Raw genomic sequence first — 23,049 nt, forward strand, 5'->3', positions numbered from 1 at the left:
TGTCATTTACAGAATAAAGCACAGCAATTCAAACTTTTCACTTCACCCCAAAGTTTGTTTGATTGTTTTTGGGTTTATAGGTTAATTTCTCACCCTTTCTCTTTGGTCTTGCTCAGAACATCTTCAATAATCACATGCTGGACGTCAATGTGAGATGGCTAGCTGTCCTTTATTTCAAGAACGGTATTGATCGCTACTGGAGAAGAGTCGCACCCCAGTAAGTACATCTGATTCTTCATCACCATTTCTAGACTTTTCTATCAAGGCTGTTACTTTAACTGAGAGATGAGCATGATGTTCTTTTCAGAGATGTCTTCATCGCCCACATTGAACCATTATCACATTTATGTAAAAGCAGCCCAGCAACATGTAAACTAATAAAAGCCCATTAAGAAACATCACTGTCTAATGTAAAATTACATTGAGGATGTACATTGTTTTTGTTACAATGATTTCTGTCATAACTAATTTAGTGATAGCTGGAAAGGCACTGATTAAAATCAAGGTTCTATTCAAAATTATTGATTTGAAAAGCATTTTGTTGTGTATTTGAATAACTAGTGGTGACTAAGCCTTCATAATAGTCATATTTATTTAGCAGTACAGCATTTTGTCCTGATGTCGTAGGCTCCCAATTGCATATGCAATGCAGTGGGATTTATAATTTCTGCTGGTTTTATAAAGTTTCAATGAGATTTAATCAAGCTGGTGTTTCATTGTTGAATATGAAACTAAAAATGGATGTTAATTTTATGGATTCCCTAAGTATTTAAGCAGCACCAGACGGAATTGCAAACATAATGACTTTTCAAAATGGGGTTTCAAACATTCCTCTGTCTACAATTGTTCCCACAATCAGTTATTCTAGCCCAGGGGTCCAGAACCTTTTTTGACCAATTTAATAGCCTTTTTAAAAAAACAAATCTTTTTGGTTATGCATATTTCCAAAAGGACCACAGCAAAAAATAATATAACATTTTAATAATAGTAACTTTATTGGGTCCATATGTAATTAATTGTGCAGGGCTTTCACTAAGATTGAATTACTACCTGAGGTATCTTGTGTGTGTGTGTGTGTGTGTGTGTGTGTGTGTGTGTGTGTGTGTGTGTGTGTGTGTGGAGTGAGTGAAGAACAATTCACAGTACTTACATCATCTGTTTTTATGTGAATACTCACCAAGGTGGGCATTTTGACACATTTCTGTGTGCATTTGACCATTAAGGCAACAATATCTATTATTCTTTTCTGTGGAGCACGTGCACAGAACGCATCTTGTCAGTAGTGGATTCAGTTCTCTTTCGCGCCTTATTGTGCTTTTTCTTTTTAATGTCAAGCACATCCTGCTGACCTGCTCTTTACTTTACGTTTATAGGACATAAAATGTCTCTGCATAAAAATGAAATTACCCAGTGAAATGTCTGGAAATGTCTCTTGGTACAGCAGAGCACTCGTTTCAATAAAAGGATATGTTTCTGTCCAGTCACATTTTTTTTTTATTCTTTGGAATTTTTGCTGCTGTCCTAATAATCTTTCTTTTCACTATTTCCACAAACAAGCAGCTTGTAACTGAGTGCAGGATCTCTAGGTTGCCATAGATATTAAAGCTACACAATTAATCATCAAAAGATTGCAATCTCGATTTAAACACCCAATCGATCTTATTCTTAAATGACAACGATTCCGCCATGTCTATTATGCCTGGTTCACATTGCAAGCGTCAGCGTCAGCTGATTGTGTATTTTGTCACTGCCCATGTTAATTTATGAGAGGTTCGGCGTCACACTTCCAATGTGAACACTGCCAGGGACAAAACATGTGCTGCTCATGCTCCGCTGACGTTTGCAATGTGAAACTGTTTAAAACAAAGACTTTAGGGACTTTGGTTAACCTTTGAAAGTATGATCATCATACTCATACATCATGCATTCGTGCTGCCACTGATCCAGAGAGAGCAGCTATCATATTAATGTACAGTATAAAGCAGCTTCACACACATTATCATTATTTATGTGTTGCAAACATTTAAATGACGGGTAAAAGTGTACTGGGATAAAAGTTTATAGTTTGGGTATAAACAGTAATGTCTACGGTAGAGATCAAAATAAGAGTCAATCATTTTTTTAAAGTATTTTGACTCTTGTATGTGTTGTATTGCTTATCGTAACACCAGGAGACAAGTGAGTGTTTAAAAAAAAGTGTTTGTCATTGATTCATTCATTTTAAAAGTAGTGCTGTGAATCGATTAAAAAAAATAACTAATCACATTTTTTCTGTAATTAATCATGATTAATCGCAATTAAAAAAAACATTGGAGTTTTTAATATTTCGATATTGTAATAATTTCAGTTACTCTCCAAATGAATGAAGAAACTATTTAAAGACAGCATATTTTAAATACGTGTTGTATTGGCATCTTTTTATGAATGAAGGCCAGTATCACTGATACTAATGTCTCTATGAAACATTAAAGGGTTAGTTCACCCAAGTGTAATTATAAAAAAATAATTACTCACCCTCATGTTGTTCCAACCATGTAAGACCTTCGTTCATCTTCGGAACATAATTTAGTATATTTTTGATGAAATCTGAGAGCTGTCTCACTCCTCCATAGGCTTTCAGAGGTAATGAAACTTGATGGCCCGGAATAGTAAGTAAAAACGTCATTTAAGGAGTCCAAATGACTACAGTGGCTCTGTATTAAGTCTATCATGCGACGAAAATACTTTTTGAGCGGAAAAAACAACAAAAATAACGACTTTATACCACTATTATTGTTGTTCAATTTGAGCCTCTGACGAGAGTTCGCGGGAGTGCCACGACGCATGCGCGGGAACTGAGATTAACCCTACTCCGAAAGAGTGAGCAGCCAGTAACAAGTAGTAGTAGAAGAAGAACGCCGTAATCTCAGTTCTCGCGCATGCGTCGTGGCACTCCCGCGATGAACGAAGGTCTTACATGGTTGGAACAACATGAGGGTGAGTAATTACTGACAGAATTTTCATTTTTGGGTGAACTAACCCTTTAATGACGGTACATTACAGTATAACTGAAAGCTAACAATTTCAACATTTATTAGGCTTTAAAAAATAACAACTTTTAATTCAATTAAACTTAAAACAATCTTTACATAAACCCATTATAATAAATGTTATATTTACCCATGGCCTTCCGTTAGACATAGTCTACGCAGAAATTTGACACTGAACGTGTCTTTTCAATAAAGTGTGAGTGAGCCGAACGAAAGTCACGGCACACACGCAGCAGTGTCAGATTTCATTCGAACTGAGCAGAGCTGAGGTAACATTAAGCGCCAGTCTGGCACGTTTTCAGATCGCATATGGAAGCTAAACTATCACAGGAATTCAATGAAAAGTTGAAACACTCACTTTACTCTGCACTTCTCCGTTATGATTGTCCGTGCGGCCGTCTGTGTCTTACATCCTGTGCGTGAGATCTCTCCCCTGTGGGCGGGTTGATAACATGCGGAACAGCTCCATCTAGTGGCTGTAGTCTTTAGCATCTGGCCCAAAAATCCTCCGATGACGCAAAATGACGATATTTGCATCATCTGAGGATTTTTTCCAGAAATAAAATGCATAATTATCTCGTCTCATGGGGATATGAGGGGGGAAAGTAACATAATTTGAATATACTACCGGGTTTCTACTAATACAAAGCCTAATGATAAATCACTGAAGTTACCCTTTAAAGTACCGGTACTAATAAAATTCCATATGGTCATGGGCGGGCTTTCCCTACTCTTACCTAGGAGTAGGGGGAAATGTGAAACAGCGCACTGAGAGATTGATAATGATTGATGCGGATTATAAAAAAAAATTATTGGGTGGATTTTTTACCATTTTAGGCTGGTTGTTTACACGCACTGTGGATACACATCTGTGCTCAAAAAATGAGTGAAAATTTGCATTATAGGTCCTTTAATTTCGGTAGGCTGTACAACAAAGGAGTTGTAATTGTTTGCTTTTTCTGCAGAGGGCTGATCTCTAGTGATGTCAAATTTTTAATCGATCATTTGTTGGTAAAGAGTGAGAGAGCCATAGGTTCCCAACCTGCTGTTCTAGCCTATAACTTGAGCTGTTGACAGAGGACCGCATTCAAAATTTCTGATGGGCCAACATCCGTGGGCAGTGTTCGGAGGGGTGTGTGTTTACAGAGCCTGGGGCGATGTGCTGTGGAATGTGTTGTTTCTTAGGACACCTATTTCAGTGATTTCTGTCAGATAGTAGGAACATTGTGTATGTTCATGGTCCTACAGCATTTTTAAAAGTTAAATTTGCAAGTGTTCTGTATTAAGTAGGGCTCGGTATTGCCAACTACCTTTCGATATTATAGATGTCATGAAACGACAATCTTATTGCGAGTATTATACACAAAAACATAACGAGCGATGATCACAATTGAAACGTGAGAGAGCTTAAATGTGAGGTAAGGATTTCAGTCTCTCATACTATTCGTTCCAATCGTTTGAAATGATATGCATGAATGCATAAAAACACCAATAAAAGGGCCTGGGGCCTGTACCATGATGGTAGTTTAACAAACTCAGGGTTACAGAATTAGTTTAGAGTTGACAAAACCAAACCAATCTATTCAGGCTTTGTTGGTCCCATGATGCTGATCATCAGCTTTCTCTGTCAACCCAGGCTTTGATCTTGAGTTTAAGAGTTTAGCTGTGACATCAGTAGTGAACAGCCAATCACACGCTGAATCAGTAAAACTGAGATTCACTTCTCGTGAGAGAAGCAGCGAGATTAATTTCTCTCTTCTGTAGAATATTACATGATTGAAAAATATTAAGAATTTAAACAAATTTACACAGCAAGAAGAAAAGAGATGTCTATAAAAGAGTACAACTTAAAGAAAATATTCACTACGTCAATGCAAGTAAAAGTTATGAAGTTAGTTTAGTTGATATATAGAGAATTGAGTAATGTATTAATTTTTGTAGCTTTATTTATTGATTTTAAAGCTTATTTGTTTGATCTTTGTATATAGGCTATTTATATTAATTTTAACAAAGTGCCTATTAATGATTGATTAACTAAAATGATACATGTGTAATTGAATACGGGTATAATAATTACATAAATTATATCTAAATCATTCAAAATTATTATTATTATAAATAAGCATTGTTAAAAGCCAGACGCTTTATTCTTTAATAGCCATTTGCTATGTAGTGACCTTTAATTTGGAGTAGAAACAGGGGGAGTGACTTTATTGCATCATCGATGTGTCACTTTGCTCACAGCTGATTGGTCCAATTTCAGTTTGATCTCTTATCCAGAACATAACCTGCCCTGGAGCAGGTTAGCCGTGGAGCATAAGTTACTATGGAGATGAACACGGCCAAACCACTTTAATGGTACCTAAAACCCAGGATTAGCACAAACTAAGCTTAAACATATCTGGTTATCCAGCTAAACCGGCTTCATGGTATAGGCCCCTGAAGTGCCAGGGCAGTATTGTGAGAAATAGAATTACAATATAATAATGTATCAGACAGCACAGTCCCAGGATCAAGTGTCCAGCGTAACTGCAGCTCTTTAAAACCTCTCTGTGCGGTTGCTCTATCGTTTTGTCCTCCTGCCTTCAGAGGTGACAGACCAGCTGATTCAGATAGACTCTTACTTTAGTGCTTCTGTCACCTGTGGCCTCCAGTGAACATCTAATTCATTTGAGGCTGTTGCCCTACTGTAATTCTCAGAAACTCTTTGGTCAGATTCTGGTTAGTGAGTGAACCGCTGGAGATTTCCACTTAGATTAACAAAAGTGCTCAGTCCTCAAAGGTGTAGTAGTTTTAAAGGGTGGGATTTCTTTTTAGAACATCTTAGAACAGTCTGTACTGGTGTTTTAATGCTACAGGGAGTGCAGAATTATTAGGCACGTTGATTTTCTGATCATATTTTTTTTCCAGGCACATTTGACCAATTCCAAACCACAGTAATCCTAATAACTACTATTGATTTAGTATTTAATAATGTATAAGTGATATATAATTGTTCATGAAGGCTGGAAATGAAAAACACCTTATATTCAGGTGTGCAGAATTATAAGGCATGTTTTCTTTTACAGATAAATTGAGCCAAAAAAGAGATTTAACTCAGACTGAAAAGTCAAAAAGTATTAAATGCCCATGAGAAGGATGCAATACTAATGCAATACTAGACATTGCAGTTAAGGCATGACCATTGGACAGTGAAATGCTCGTTGGGTCAGCAGGGTCAGACAAAAACATGTGGCGGAGAAATGACACCTGTTAACTGCAAAATAATTAAGAATTAAGGTGAAGAATTAAGGGTGAAACCATCAGGAACCCTTTAGTCTCCAGCGCCACCATTTTCCAAAGCTGCAACCTACCTGGAGCCTCCAGAAGTGCAAGGTGTCAGGATCTCAGAGACTTCAGTTAGGTAAAGAATCCTAAAAAATGACCCCCACTAGATAAGAATCACAAGCTGAAGTGTTGTAAAATACATGAAGAAGGTTTTTTTATAGACTTTATGGACAGATAGGTTGAGAGTGACTCTTGAAGAACCAGCACCACATCCTCTAGTACCACTGTTTGAAGAATTCATCTTCCAGAATCTGGCAGTACGTTTTGGGAGTTTATTTTTAGTCCATCTCTGCAAAACGGACTTCAGGATGGACTTCAGGATGGACTAAAATGAACTCCCAAAACGTACTGCCAGATTCTGGAAGATGAATTCTTCAAACAGTGGTACTAGAGGATGTGGTGCTGGTCCTTCAAGAGTCACTCTCAACCTATCTGTCCATAAAGTCTATAAAAAAACCTTCTTCATGTATTTTACAACACTTCAGCTTGTGATTCTTATCTAGTGGGGGTCATTTTTTAGGATTCTTTACCTAACTGAAGTCTCTGAGATCCTGACACCTTGCACTTCTGGAGACTCCAGGTAGGTTGCAGCTCTGGAAAATGGTGGCGCTGGAGACTAAAGGGTTCCTGATGGTTTCACACTTAATTCTTCACCTTAATTCTTATTTCTTTTGCGGTTAACAGGTGTCTTTTCTTCACCACCTGTTTTTGTCAGATCCTGCTGACCCAACGAGCATTTCACTGTCCAATGGTCACGCCTTAACTGCAATGTCTAGTATTGCATTAGTATTGCATCCTTCTCATGGGCATTTAATACTTTTTGACTTTTCAGTCTGAGTTAAATCTCTTTTTTTGGCTCAATTTATCTGTAAAAGAAAAAATGCCTAATAATTCTGCACACCTGAATATAAGGTGTTTTTCATTTCCAGCCTTCATGAACAATTATATATCACTTACACATTATTAAATACTAAATTAATAGTAGTTATTAGGATTACTGTGGCTTGGAATTGGTCAAATGTGCCTGGAAAAAAAATATGATCAGAAAATCAACGTACCTAATAATTCTGCACTCCCTGTATTGTGACTGCATTGAATACCCCAAACTTTTGAATGGTTCCATTATAGTAACACTTTATTTTAGTTTTTGAGTCTCATGCTCAAAAATACAGTAAAAACGTATTAATATATTATTATTAATATTATTATTAAATATTAATAATAATATTATTAAAAATTATTATTAAAAATTAAAATAACTGTTTTCTACTTTAATATTTTTTTCCCCTGATGGCAATTATTACAGCATTATTACTCCAGTCTTCAGTGTCAAATGATTTGGTGCTTTTTATTATTATTTTTTATTATTGTCAATATTGAAAACAGTTGTGCTGCTAATATTTTTGTGGAAACCGTGATACATGTTTGTTTGATGAAGAGAGAGTACAAAAGAACAGCATTTCATTGAAATGGAAATCTTTTGTAACATTACAAATGTCTTTACTGTAACTTTTGAACAATTTAATGAACCCTTGATGAGTAAATTATTAATTTCTTCCAATATAATAATACTACAATTTAGCAATTTCTAGAATTGCATTAGTATTGCGCCCTTCTCATAAACATTTAATAATTTTAGACTTTTCAGTGCAAGTTAAATCTCTTTTTTAGCCCTTTTTACCTGTAAAAGAGAACCTGCTTAATAATTATGCACTAAATCATTGAATACAAAACTAATAGTTAAGATTGATGTGCTTTGGAATTGGTAAAATGTGCTTTAAAAAATATGATCAGAATATCAACTTGCATAATAAATATGTATGCACAATAATAATAATAATAATAATAATAATAATAATGTAAATTATTATTATTGTTATTTGTTTATTAAATTATTGTATAGTTGGACAAACCTGTTTAATTCAGATTTTTTTTTTTATTGAGTTGGATATCAGTTCTATTACTTATTTTTGTGAAACATTTACTTTGAAAAGCCTGCTTGGGCTATATTTATTAGAAATAAATGTCGCTTGTATTGATATTTTGTAACTAATGCAATAACATTCATAAATTTTAAAATGTGCCTTAAGCGTCCAAATTCTTTCTGGGATCACTGTTTTGCTCTGTTTCAGAGACACTATATTCAGTATTGACAACCTCCTTTCTAAATCACACTCTGTACTTCTCTCTTTCTCCTCAGCGCTCTCTCAGAAGAAGAGAAGTCATCTCTCCGTGCAGGTCTCATCACTAATTTTAACGAGCCGGTCAACCAGGTTAGTGTGCACATACGGTTATACACACACACACACACACACACACACGCGCACACACTTGCCACATGAAGAGAAATTCAGTTAATTCCCTGACCATATGCTCTACCTGTCCTGTTTATGATCAGTCGTCCATTAAAATAAAGTACCAGACATGATTGAGTACCATTAAACTCTTCTGTTTAGTAGGTGAGAGTCTGATCTGTGATTCTAGTGAAAGATCAATGGACCCTGGAGTCGAAACGCACTTAAAGTCTGTGCTGTAATGTGTTGTTGAGCAATGCTGGAGACATTGATTTTTTTTGGGGGGGCAGTTTTATATATTGCATTATTCAACCCTTGAGTTTGAATAAAGCCTGAATTATATTATTATAATAAAGAGGAGTGACATCAATGGATAATCTCATAATAACTTTGCCCATTTTGTTTTTAGATGCAGTTTTAACTAGTAACTCGTAAGTTAAGGAGAATGTAACGTTTTGATTATTGGTTGGTTGATTTTGAGGGAATGTGGAGTATAACGCAGGCAATTATATTGACAACGTGTCTTTTAAACAATCATTTATCATAATGTTTCTCTTTTGTAACTGCTTTTTCCACTACATTTGTTTCTGTGTTGTGGATGGGATGGTATTGCACACTATTTAGTTTATTACTGGCTAATGACTGTGCTCAATTCACGTTGTGGAGCAACGTCACATGCACATTAAAATTAATTGTTGGCTTAAAAGTACTTTCTTATTATAGACCATGGCTGACACTGCACAAATATCTAGAGACTTAAGTGAATGAAGAAGATGTACACAAACAGTGCCCTGTCATTTCCATATTGGATGAAGACGTGGAAACAACATTTGAAAATAAATACAAATGTAGAGACATTTATAGAAGCATGTTTCTGCCAGGGAATAAAAAATAAAAAGGTAATTGTGACCTTTTATCTAATCTTACAATTCTGAGAAAGTAAGTCGCAATTCTGAATAATTTCCTTTATTGCGTTATTGCGAGTTTATATCCCTCAATTCTGACTTTACAACTTGCAATTGCAAGTGTATATCTCACTATTCTGAAAATTGTGGGAAAAAAACTGCAATTATGTTTTTTCTCATACATAATTTATTTGATCTGGGTTTTAATCGGTAGCTCAACTGGTAGGGGTACATCGTTATATTGAGATATATAGAGTTAGTTTTATCCAAGGCTCAGCTTACTGCCTATTTATAAGGTATAATTCACCCAAAAATGTAAATTCTGTCATCATGTACACACCCTCATGTTATTTTTAAACCCATAAGATTTTTGTTCAAGTTCCAAACACAAATGAAGATTTTTTAATGTATCCTTGGAGATTTCTGTCCCTCCATTATATGTTAATAAAACATAATATTTTTAAAATTAGATTCATTTTAAATGTTCAATATGTGGCTGTAATGGCAATTTAGGACATGGGTAGATAGAGTTGCACCCCTTCAGTGGATGATGAATGCCTGATTTCCCCCATTAGTATCGAATACCGTATTTGGTTATGTTGTAAGAAAAAAGAAAATGAAATATGCTAAATGTTAAGTTGTCTCCTTCATTACAGCCACAAAGTCAAATACATTTGATTGCTTAAATTGCTGCTTTAATGGTGGTAACACTTCTGCATTTATGGATATTGGATTAATTAATTTAATTAAAATGGTTCATTTAAATCTCATAACCATTTAAGACTTGTTTGAAAGGGCTAAATGCCCACAGGAAGTGAGGACTGTTACTTCAATAGTCATTCATTTCACATTTAAAAGAAGATTGATATATTCACACAGGCAGCTGTGATCGAAATCTACTGCTGGATGTGTCCTTGAGTTGAAATCCCTTTTAAAGTTGCTTTTGCATTGCAGATTGCCACCCAGATAGCAGTGCTGATCGCTAAAGTGGCACGTCTAGACTGTCCTCGGCAGTGGCCAGAGCTGATCCCTATTCTTCTGGAGTCCGTGAAGGTTCAGGACAGTCTTCAGCAGCACCGAGCCCTGCTCACCTTCTACCACGTCACCAAGACTCTGGCCTCCAAACGCCTCGCCACCGATAGGAGACTCTTCCAGGATGTGAGTAGAGTCGTCATGCTCCTTACTTTCATCTCTGTCATTTTCTGCTCAACCTTTTCCTTAGAATTATCCCTGCTGGTCAAGGTTGTTAAATGTCACATTTTGCTTTTCTTTGTGTTAGGTAGGGGTGGACGATTTGATCAAATTCTTATTTTACAGTATGAGAATTTTTATTTGACGATAACTATACATCTATATACAGCTATTTTTATTTAAAATAAGAACAAAGAAGCAAATTGAAAACAGAACAAATACAATAATGCAAAGATACAAATTAAATAGGGGTGTGACAAGATCACGTTTTAAAATGTGACGAGATTTCTCATTGAGTGAAAAGCTGTCTTGCGATAATGTAATGACGGAGCGTGAGGGTGAAATTATATAGACTGTAGACTCGAAAGCGAGCCAAGACCACTCCATTTACGATCACTAAACGCTGTTGCTATGTCAGTTCATCGCGATCTCACAAAGTACAAAGTTCAATGACGCTGCTAACTAATGCACAATAAATATCTTACTTGTGTCGATTCGTGTCTACACTTTGTTTGTTTGTTCACGAGAGGTTTTGCTGCAGAAACACGTTGTAAATGGATTAGTGGTGGGCATAGATACATTTTTTTCAATCTAGATTAATCTCACTGTAATCTTGGAATTAATCTAGATTAAAATGGCTCATTTGAATTCTGCCGAAGGCATTCAGAATATGTGCTCGTAATTGATCGTTTGTCTTTTTGTAGTTGGAATAATAAATAACTTCTTTCCCTTTAAGACCTGACGCACGCATGGATCCCAAACACTGTTCCTGTGAGCTGGTTACGAATGTGTTTACGTTAAAACTCACCAAGATGGGCATTGAGACATTTTTTAGTGTATTTGACAATTAATAAACTGGAAAAAGGAGCTAATTTTTGCATTTGTATGTCAGAGGCGGCTTTATTACGATATGTGTGTGCGCTTCAGATGCAAGCGCAAAATCTGCGGGAATTAGTAGAATTAACGTTATGTGCAACTCTGCGCGAAATTCAGACCGGTCACACCAATACTAACACGCTGTCATGAGGAAAAATCCAGCAGAACACCCGTTCGCCATGTTCAGAGGGTTAACCGGACTGAATGAGAGGAGGCGGGTGCATGTCAACTCGCTGTCGGTCGGAGAGGAGAGTGCAGCTGATATATCGATACTGTAGAAAATGAGTATCGTATCGTTTCAGATATTTCAGTATCGATACATATCGAAATATCAATATTTTTGACAACACTAGTAGGCATACACACAGGTTCGTATACATCCGCGCTAAAATATCAAGGTGAAAGTCATCATAGCTTGCGTAGTATAGACCCAGCTCCCAACCCAACTTTGAGAATCGATTAACGGCTATATTTTCTTTATCGCCCGATAAGTGTCTCACGTTAACGCAGATAACGGCCCACCACTAAAATGGATACATTTGAAGTTCTACAGACACGCACTGGAGTATTTGCCAATATATTATTACAGTATCAACTGAGGGTGCTCTTGCTTGCATTTGAGGGTGCTTAGACAAACGGACATTTTTGCGTCTATCTCGGTCACTTTAATGCTTCCGCACTTCCTACATGTTTGCTGCATTTAGAAGCATGCACGCCTCTCTCTCACACGTGCTGGTTGCTATATTTGATCGCGTCATCAAAAACGTCATTGTTCGGTTAAATTTATTCGGTCTTTTCACTTATTGATTTCACTTACTTAATTTCGGTTGCCGAACAATTGGTGCATCCCTAATGTAGAATAATAAGGCATCTAGAATATTATATATAATCATACTTTAAATAAATGCATAATAATGTATAATTTTGACTCGTCCCTGTTCTTAAAAATAGTTTAAATGCCATAGTATGATGTTCATAATTGTATAAAACATTTTTATAAAATGATTGCAAAACAGGATGATTTGAGAATTTAAGCTTTCAAATGATAGGCTACCTTGTTTATGATTTATGATTACTTAAAACATGGTTTGAATAAATTGGCTAGATTGATGTTTACTAAACGCATTACTAATTTATTATTATTTTTTATAATTTTTTTATTTTGATGGCTGATTGGTTGATTGTTTATGATTTCTTTCCAATTAACTTGTTCTCTGCTTTCATTAAAAGCTGAGCAATGTGTCTCTAGGGTTCTCTGATGATCAATAATATTTATGATGTCAAGATGATTTTAAGATCTTTAACCAATATTTTTAGCATATGCAGAAATTATCTACCATTAATGATAAACTAAATCCTATAAAATCATCTACTTCTGTCTATTGCAGATATATATATTCATACATGCATGCGTATAACTATGGTTGCAGACGCACAGGCAACTTGCTTTTGAATATTCACAAAGCGTGTTCATGACCGGCTTTGACCGTTCGAAAATGGCGGGTGGCTAACGTATAGCAGCCCATAGAAACAGACGCTAATGATGAATCTAGGTATATATATATATGTGTGTGTGTATGTATGTGTATATATTATTATATTATATTATATTATATTATATTATATTATATTATATTATATTATATTATATTATATTATATTATATTATATTATATTATATTATATTATATTATATTATATTATATTATATTAATTATATTAAGTTATATTAAATTATATTATATTATATTATACTATATTATTATATTATATTATATTATATTATATTATATTATATTATATTATATTATATTATATTATATTATATTATATTATATTATATTATATTATATTATATTAATTATATTAATTATATTAATTATATTATATTATATTATATTATATTATATTATATTATATTTAATACAGGCCGGCTGGACCAGTGTGTTGTGATTGGTCAACGGCTTCGAACGTTTTTCGGAAATGTCACGCCCCTTACCATAACCGTAAGACAAAAATATATGGAAGTAGTGTCCGTGACGTCACCCATAGGATTCTGATGAGCAGTTTTGAAGCGTAAAGTAGGGACGAGATGGCCGTTGCCATCTTGGCAGCGCGTCATTGCGCGTCACTCCCGGATAACAGAAAATGGGCAAAAAGGCGGGACGTGGGTGGAGCTGAAGTGACGCGATGACTAACAGATAAGTGGCTATCCACCTGTCAATCGAAGTCACGCTCTTAATTATGCAGAACTTTAATGCTTTATATAATGTAAACGAATGAGTTATAAAAAAATTCACCCCTCTCACAGTTGTCATGAAGGGCAAAATTAGCCGTATAGACCAAAACCACAATTTGTACCAGGCTGTAAACATGTTTTAATCTGCTGTACATTTGGGCTTTTTAACATGGGGCTCAAAGAGATTATGCTCCCTTCTGCAGCCTGTGGCCAGTCGATGAATTGCAGTATATGTCGCTTCCGGATTGGCTTTAAGAGAAACTGCGGGATTTTGCGGCTTGATTTCAACACACTATGAAACTCAACCAGGCCCCTCCCCTTTATTTTGCTTATGCCTTTGGTGGGAATACTTATAAATAAGGAATTGTGTGATGTATTTGTTCTTGTAAGAAAACTCGAGACTACTACGAGGCATTTCGGTGTTACTACGGATATATAGAAAAACTACCTTCGGAGTGGCCTTTGTGTTTTGTAACTTTGCAGACCCTTTTCATGCTTAAACAACAACATTACACACTAAAGAAAGTTATTATTTTTATTATTATATATTAACATTATTATTATTATTATCAATATTAGTATTTATTATTAACAACAACAACGAATAATAATATTAATACGATTTTTTTATTTTTTATTGTTGTTTTAATGTATGTTTTAATGCATACATTCAGCAGGTAATAAACAAAGGATTATTACAAAATTATTAATAAAAAAAAAAACTTTTTGTGTGTTTGCTGGGCGTGATGTTATGCTGGTTTTATTCCAAAGAGCTTTTTACTCTCTTTTCTACTCTCTCCATTTTCCACCTTTTGATTAGAGAACATAGCAAATATCAGTGATATGGACCATCATTTGTCATTTTACCTGCTCTACAAGCACCTGCCTCTAGGAGGCACTGTTAAGCTGCGCACATGCACACCCTCTGCCCCAGTTCACTGAGCATCCCAGGAGATGTATGAGCACCCCTGTGTGAAATATCAGCAGATGTTTTGACTTTGAGCTGCATCACATTTTTCCCTCTATTCTGCATTTCACTGACGTTCTGACTGGCCGCTAGAATTGTAGAGATAAGCCACCTGTACCTTACCAAGTTGCAGGGAGACTCGTAATTTTGACAAGTGATTTATCACTGGCATTTGTTCATGTTAATGCAGGTCCTTTCTTCTCCACTAAGAAATAATTTTTCATTTGACCTCTGAAAACTCTTTTCATAACGTCACAACCAGCCGACAGTGAAGAGCTTCTTCAGAACAGTGATTCCCAACCTGGAAAAGATTTTGCTTTTGCTTTTGCTTTGTTAAACCTGTAAAACAGAAATTATGACTTAATTAGATCTTGTTTATAAATAATTTCACTATTAATTATTTCTCTAGCACATTTCTGCATGAGTTCCCCCTGAACCTTTTAAAAGCTCATGCACTATTAAAAGAAACTACTTGGAAAGTCTTTCTTCTACAGTATCAGTAATTAAGTGAAAATTTGTCCCAGCTTTTAATTTTTTTATAGTTTCTCATTTTACTTAGAACAAAATGAATACAAAAATGATGCAGCAACATTTCATCATTATTTAACTGTTGCATTTAAAGAGATCACCCAAAAATGATGATAAAAATATGACAAATGTCTCCATATAAATGGAATTTTTTGAATTTCTGAATTTCTTTGGTGGAACATAAAATAACATATGTTGGTTTAGGAGACGTTTTCCAAATATATTCTTTTATTTTTATTTTTGGGTGAACTATCCCTTTAAATTTCAAACCATACAGGTTTGGAATGAAATAAGGGTGAGTAAACGATCACTGAATTTGTATTTTTACATTAACTATCACTGCTGTTTGACATTCTGTTTGGACTTTAGAGGACAGGTTACTTTTCATATAGACTCATAAAGCACTGTCCACGCTCACTGTAATAAAATAAGATTAATGACTAGTGGGTGTGAGCAGGATAACAAGACAGAATTGAGTGTCCATATGGGAACTATAGTCATCAGCCATAGTCATAAACAGATCTGATTTTATTGTGTAGGCATAAGGCTCACTGCCGGCGTCACATTAGCCTTGAGGTTTTCAGAGAGGAAATCCGTGACTCACTAAGTCAAATCAGAAGTGTGCTTCAGCACATCAGTGGAGCCATACATTTATGTGGCATATATGAATGCGGCGCAAGTTCATTTTGAATTCATGACAAAGGTGTGACTGAACACACACGCTCCTCTCATCCAGGTGCTTGTCGCATGAAATCTTCTGCGATTGTTGATGATCAGCAAGTAAATCACATGCACAGTTATAATATGGTCTTAAATAATTTAAAGGGGTCATGACCTGTTTTATTCTTTTTATTAAAATGAGGTCCACTTATAATGTTAGCAAGTTTTTACATCAATAAGCATTGTAATTTAGAAGTAATAGGCTATTCTCAATCCCGATTTAGAAGAACAAACCTACACCTCAAATACTAAGGATACTCCAGTCTGACAGTGTGGTTTATTTATTCTTATTTTTTTTTCCTTTTCCTTATGTATTTGTAAGGTAGTTATTGCATTACATTAGTCTAAAACAAAGACGCTACAGAAAGGTGTTTAAACATTTGCCAACAGTTGTAAGAACGTTAAGGAACTGTTCTAGTTATGTTTCCACTTGAGCCTGGTTTGGCATGGTACGATTACAAACCGTTCTCGGCCTGGAATTCTCAGCATGGTGAAGTGACGTCGCCACTCAGGATTGGTTGTTATCAACCCCACAGTGGAAAACAAAACCGATCAGCACAGAATGGAACGGTCTATCTATGTTTTGTTGCTGGAGTAATCCTGTGTTCAAGTGTCTCTCATATTCACCTCCTACTACATTGGTGAATTGGTTGGTGGAGCTGAAGAGGCAATGATGTAGATGGCAGCGTTGATCTTCTGTTGTCACACTATGATGTCATACTGAGAGATAATCGTTTTGGTAGCTAGGTTTCAATAAAAGCTGTTTTTGGACCAACAAGGACATTTTGAGTTCTGAAACGTACAAGATGTTTTAATTAGGGCTGCACGATATATCGTTTAAGCATCGATATTGTAATGTGTGCAGGATAGGGATTGTAGTTGATCCGTGATCTGTACGGGCCAGCTGCTCCCCGAATCGGAACGCATGGGATTTGTGGATTAATTGCAAAGTTTAACCATTATGAGTAAGGGCGTGTGTCCACCAAAGCTTTTTATTCACACGACTGGCATATTTTTCCAATTGTTAAAAACGGCAGTATTTTAAGGGGCTGAGCGCTGAGCTGGTGTTTTTTACCAGTTGTAGAGAGTTGAAGAATGTTCAACTTCGAGTAAAATGACAAATACCACTCCGACCAACCACCACGTTCTGTTACATTTACATTTACATTTATGCATTTGGCAGACGCTTTTATCCAAAGCGACTTGCAACTAGGGAGTACAGGAAGCGATTGGTCATGAAGAGTCGAGTAAGCGCAACAAGTGCCTAAAATACTGAGACCGTGTACATTGCTCAGTGTAGCACAGGGTAGAGTAGGGAGGGAAAAAAGTGGAAGAAAGAGGAAAATAAAGTTTTTTTTTTAAATTTTTCTTTATTTTTTATGAGGTTAAGTGCTCACGGAAGAGCTGAGTTTTTAGTTGACTTTTGAATGTTGTCAATGATTCTGAGTTTTGGATGACAGTGGGAATATCGTGCCACCAGCTGGGAACGTTGAATGAGAATGTTCTGGAAAGGGATTTTTTTGCCTCTCTGTGATGGTACCTCAAGCTGTCGCTCCTTCGCTGAGCAAAGGCTTCTGGTGGGGGTGTGGATTCATAGAATCGAGTCAAGGTAAGCAGGAGCTGAGCGCGTGGTGGCTCTGTAGGCAAGCGTCAGTGCCTTAAACTTGATGGGAGCAGCAAGTGGTAGCGAGTGCAGAGAGATGAAGAGAGGTGTGACGTGGGTCCTTTTGGGCTCGTTGAAGACAAGACGTGCTGCTGCATTCTGGATCATTCAAAGTGTTTGGATCGCACAAGAGGGGAGTCAATTTTTTTAATATAATTTTTTAAACAGAACCGAAACAAACTATCTGTGAAATGAGATACTAGTAACCCTTCTGCAGATATTCCGTATCATAGCAAGCAAAGCGTATCAACTGAAAAAATGCTGCGCTGCCAAAAGGCGTTTTCAACAGAGCGCCTAGCGTTTTCAGTTGGCTAAAACAGCTTTGGTGGACACGCAACCTAAGTAAACGTTTATCATTTGCATGTGCTTTTAAGTCCTCTGTTTTCTGTGAGCGCACAGAGCCGCGCAGGCAGCATGTTCTCTTTCTTTTGAGCTTAAACGGACATGTGCCCACAAAATTAAGTCAAAAATTCCCATCTCGGCCAGTATCCTCCCAAACACAGTGGGTTATGTGTTGTAAACAATTGAGAAAGAAAAGGATGCGTTTCATTATATTGGATCTGTGCATTCGTCTTAAAGTGACGCCTAATATACCCGCAGTTGTTTGTGTCACCAATGTTAATCAAGCAACAAAAGAGAGAGAAAATCACTTTTGTTGCTTTAACATAGATAAATTGTATTAATTCAGTAATTATTAGGGGTTCGACGAGACACTTATCTCACAAGACGAGACACAAGATTGGGTTCACGAGAATGAGACAAGACTAAAATCCTCAATGATAAAATACATGACTAGAAAAATAGTTTACAGGTGCATTTGAAATGTTTTAACTAGGGATGCACCGAATCCAGGATTCGGGTTCGGATTCGGACGAATATTGGGCTTTTTGATGGGGTTCGGTTTCTGCCGAATCTCCGAATTTTTTTCCACCGAACCCCAACCCTAGGCTTGCACTATGCGCGCCCCGCTGGTCGAATGTAATGATGCCGCCGTTGAAAGTGAAAATGGAACTCATGAACAGAAAACGTGGCAGTAGCTACTTTAAGTAAAAAGAAGGCGATTCAAGTCGAGCTACATGTTCAATTTGCAATGCTGATTTGTCTCGTGGTGACAAGGTCCCTAAACAACAGCCGCTGTTAAAACATTTGCGTATGAAACATCCGAGAGAATACGAGTTGTGCATGAAGGAATCTACAGACAGCAGCCAAAATTTATTTTATTTTACCGTGCAAACAGACGCATATAGATCAGATAAAATATAAATAAAAAGAATAATATACATAGGCCTAAACTAAATATTTTTCACTTAAATAATTACCAAATTAAGATGACAAAACGAAAATACACTGAATCCGTAAGCTTTGAAGAACCGGAATCGTTTTTTTTTTTTTTTTCAAATAAAAATAGTAGGCTTAGGCTACCTCAATCCACACCTTGTATGTTTTTTGTTTGTTTGTTTGTTTTTTAAGTAACATGTCTAAGTGATGTGGGTTAGTCTGGAGGGCAGCCTGTTGACAGTTAAACCCGCGGCAGAAAACACCCTCTCAATCCTTCTGTCTCCGCAGCGCGGGAGCCTTGGCTGACAGTGCGCGCGCGCCACCCGCACTCCGTTGTGTTCTTCTTTTAAACGACAGAGGACGACTCGGGGTAATTTTTCTATAAACCATCAGGAAACAGTGGTGAGAAGAACATGCACAACAATGTTTACTTTAGTAAACTTGACCAAAACCACACTATTAAAAGCCTTAAACAAGGCTTCAGATGGCACTGATGTCCCGGGAATACAGAGATAACGCCTCGCTAGAGCGGCCAGTCTCGGGAAGTGCCGTTCATTTGCTTTCCATCAGTCAGAGCTTGTGCTACTGCTGTATTTTTCTGTCGAAATGGTCCCACACAGTAAGCTTTTCCATTGCTTCATTTTGCGAGATATATCTGGTTTGTGGTTGCACAAGTCGACGCGCTCCGTGAGTGAACAAATAACGCTATACAGCATATTTCTTAACCATGCATTAAAAAACAAACAAACAAAAAAGCGTTAAAAACATTTAAACCGTTTAACTGGTAGTATTAATCTGTCAAAGTTCTTACTTTCGGTTAACGGTTTAATGGTCAATACCCAGGTAACAATTTTTGGTTCCCAGAACGTTCTGGGAACATTAGTTTCTGGTTCCCAGAACGTTCCCAGAACAGACATCCTAACGTTCTCTATTGGTTAGCCAGAAAAGTTTTCTTTACGTAAATAGAACGTTCCCTGTTGGTTTGGAGAATGTTCCCCTACCATTCCCAGAACGTTCTCAGAACGTTCCCGGAACGTTCCCCTAACCTATTTACTCCAATATAATTTACCCTGCTGTATGTCAGTAATCGTCCAGCAATGCCTGTGTCCCATATGGTATAAGCGGCATGGAAAACGGATGAATGGACGTCAATAATCAGTAGCCTATTACAAACCATGTCTTGTTTTGAATTTATTTAATCAATAGAAATAATTCAAGCACATAAACCTTCATATGGAGGATTAAATAAGATTGAATTATGCATTCATATGTACATTTCGTAACTTGTATCACTGACGACACCTACTACCACAACCAGGTTTTACGTTTAAGTGCCAAATAACAATGACTTCAACACAATATGTGGTTTTAAAATATGAATTTTATTCACAGACATTAATCATGAATAAAGTTGACTTTAACTGGGATAACTGCATTATTTTCTTACCACTGAATTAACGGAACGTAGCCTACTTCTCTCTTTCGGTCAGTAAACCAAATCTCCTCGGTTAACATCATGTTGTCTTCAATTACGTGTAAAATCTCTGTGAAATCACACTATTTACACCGGTATATTTATTAATTATAACCCATTATTCAATAAAGATCGATAAACTAATGTTAGTCAGTCGGTAAAAACGAAATGACCGTTAATTTTTAAATTACGCGAGGGCGCGCCTTTCTGTGGATGACGAAAGAAGTGCTGGAGAAGCGCGCGCAGATCAGAGGCGCGCAGTAACGAAATATACAAATAAACCTGCGTATATATTATAAAAATATGTAATCTAAAAATAACCTGCAGGGAACGTTCTGAGAAGGTTCTCTTTAGGTTATAAAATAAACCCCAAAAATAACCTGCAGGGAACATTCTGGGAAGGTTCTCTTTAGGTTATAAAATAAACCCCAAAAATAACCTGCAGGGAACGTTCTGGGAAGGTTCTCTTTAGGTTATAAAATAAACCCCAAAAATAACCTGCAGGGAACTTTCTGAGAAGGTTCTCTTTAGGTTATAAAATAAATCACAAAAATAACCTGCAGGGAACGTTCTGGGAAGGTTCTCTTTAGGTTATAAAATAACACCTCAAAAATAACCTGCAGGGAACGTTCTGGGAACGTTTTCTTTTGGTTACAAAAACACAACCAATAGAGAACGTTCCCAGAACGTTCTTATTTCGTTCCCTACAAAAATAACCAAACGGGAACCATATGGGAACGTTAGGGGAACGTTCTGTGTTTACTGGGTAGCATCCCTACACTGCTGTGGACGTTGTTTACTTCGTTAATGTGTTTACTGTGATAATGGACTGAGGATGGGAGTAGGATTCGGTATTCGGATTCGGCCTAATCTTAACCAGTGGATTCGATATTCGGCCAAACCCCAAAAATCTGGATTCGGTGCATCCCTAGTTTTTTTTTTGTTACTTATTTTTTTTATTTTGAATGTTCTTCAAATCTCCTTTTACAACAATTACTTGCACTCAGAAACAATATCCTTTACAGGGGATCATAACATTCACGCATCCTTACATGTATGATCAATTCCGCAGAAAAATATTTCCAAAAGTACAAGGAAAAGAAGAAATAAGAAATGATTAACAACATTTAAAATAAACAATTTGAACAAACCAAACATCAACTTAAAACAAAACATGGGTTGTATTCAAGTTCCCCTGGCAAATATAACCAGTTAATTCTAATGGTCCTCCATCACCATCATTAATGGTGCCCATCTTTCAATAAAAAGTTCCCTCTGTAATCTCAATGAATATGTAATTTTTTCCATAGTGTAAATATTTCTCAAAATTGTTAGCCATTCAGCTTGGTTTGGTGGCTCACTCTTAAGCCATTTTATTGTAATTGCTTTCTTTGCTGCTATCAGTAATATCTGTAATAAATACATCTTTTTCCTACTGTGTATCACAGCTGGTTTAATCCCTAGGATTGCTATCAGAGGGTCTCTTATCAGGTCAACATTCAGTACTTTATTAATATATGTAAAAATGGATTTCCAAAAGTTATCCAACAAAGGGCATTGCCAAAAAATATGTGAGTGAGTAGCCATTGTCTCTCCACACCCCCTCCAACACTGACTTGATTGATTCGGATTCATTTTAGCCACAACTTGTGGTGTTCTGAAAAATCTGTTATTTATTTTCCATTGAAATTCCTTCCACAAATTGGCGTTTGTGACTTTATGAGCCTGAGTACATACCTCCAACCAAACTTCTTCACTTATTTCGAGCCGTAGCTCCCTAGTCCACTTGTCTTTCACATAGAATGAATTATCTCTTGTCATTGAAGCAATGATTTTATAAACATTGCTTATTGGTTTCCTCATATGTTCTCCACCCTGAATTTTTAATAAATACCGTTCTAAAAGGGAGGGCTCTATTAATCTGTTCCAGTTTGGGTGTTTCAGTATGAAACTCCTTAATTGTAGGTACCTGAAAAAGTCTGTTCTTGGTAGTTTAAACTCTATTCTCAGTTGTTCAAATGATTTGAAGTTGTTATTACTAAATAATTGGTGTACATATTGAAGGTTCAAAAGTTTCCAGTTTTTGAATCCTGTATCAAGTCTCAATGGAAGAAAATCTTGAATATAAGTAATTGAACTCAAAACGGAGAAATCGACTGTTAGCTTAAACATTTGTTGTATTTCCTTCCAAGCTACGCATGTTATGTTCGACCATTCTCCCAAAAGTTCTCTGGTGGATTTAAGCCTATTAAAGGGGATCACTGACAAAGGCATATCAGGACTGTAACTTTTTTCTATATTGAGCCATCTTGTACTTGTGTCATCTGATAGCCACACTATCATTGCACGTAATTGTGACGCTAACCAGTAGTGCTTCAAGTTGGGTACGCCTAGACCCCCTTTAGTTTTTGCCAGTTGTAAGACTTTATATCTAACTCTGGGTCTCCTACCCTGCCATATAAATCTTGAGATGAGACGATCTAAAAGACTAAAAGTAGATTTAGGTGGAGAGATTGGTAGAGTTTGAAAGAGAAAGAGGAGCCTTGGGAGAACATTCA

At 36.3% G+C, this 23,049-nt stretch overlaps 1 protein-coding gene across 1 annotated transcript in view; it reads left to right on the top strand.

Moving 5' to 3' along the window:
- Positions 1–23,049, top strand: part of ipo11 (importin 11) — a 232,764-nt gene that overhangs the window by 18,329 nt on the left and 191,386 nt on the right. Inside the window, exons 3-5 of the mRNA XM_079826503.1 lie at positions 117–217; positions 8,557–8,629; positions 10,510–10,713. Of these exons, the coding sequence (XP_079682629.1) occupies positions 117–217; positions 8,557–8,629; positions 10,510–10,713 (378 nt within the window). The remainder of the gene's footprint in view (positions 1–116; positions 218–8,556; positions 8,630–10,509; positions 10,714–23,049) is intronic.

The sequence above is a fragment of the Gobio gobio genome, assembly GCF_949357685.1.
Source record: "Gobio gobio genome assembly, chromosome: 10".
Classification (NCBI taxonomy): Eukaryota; Metazoa; Chordata; class Actinopteri; order Cypriniformes; family Gobionidae; genus Gobio; species Gobio gobio.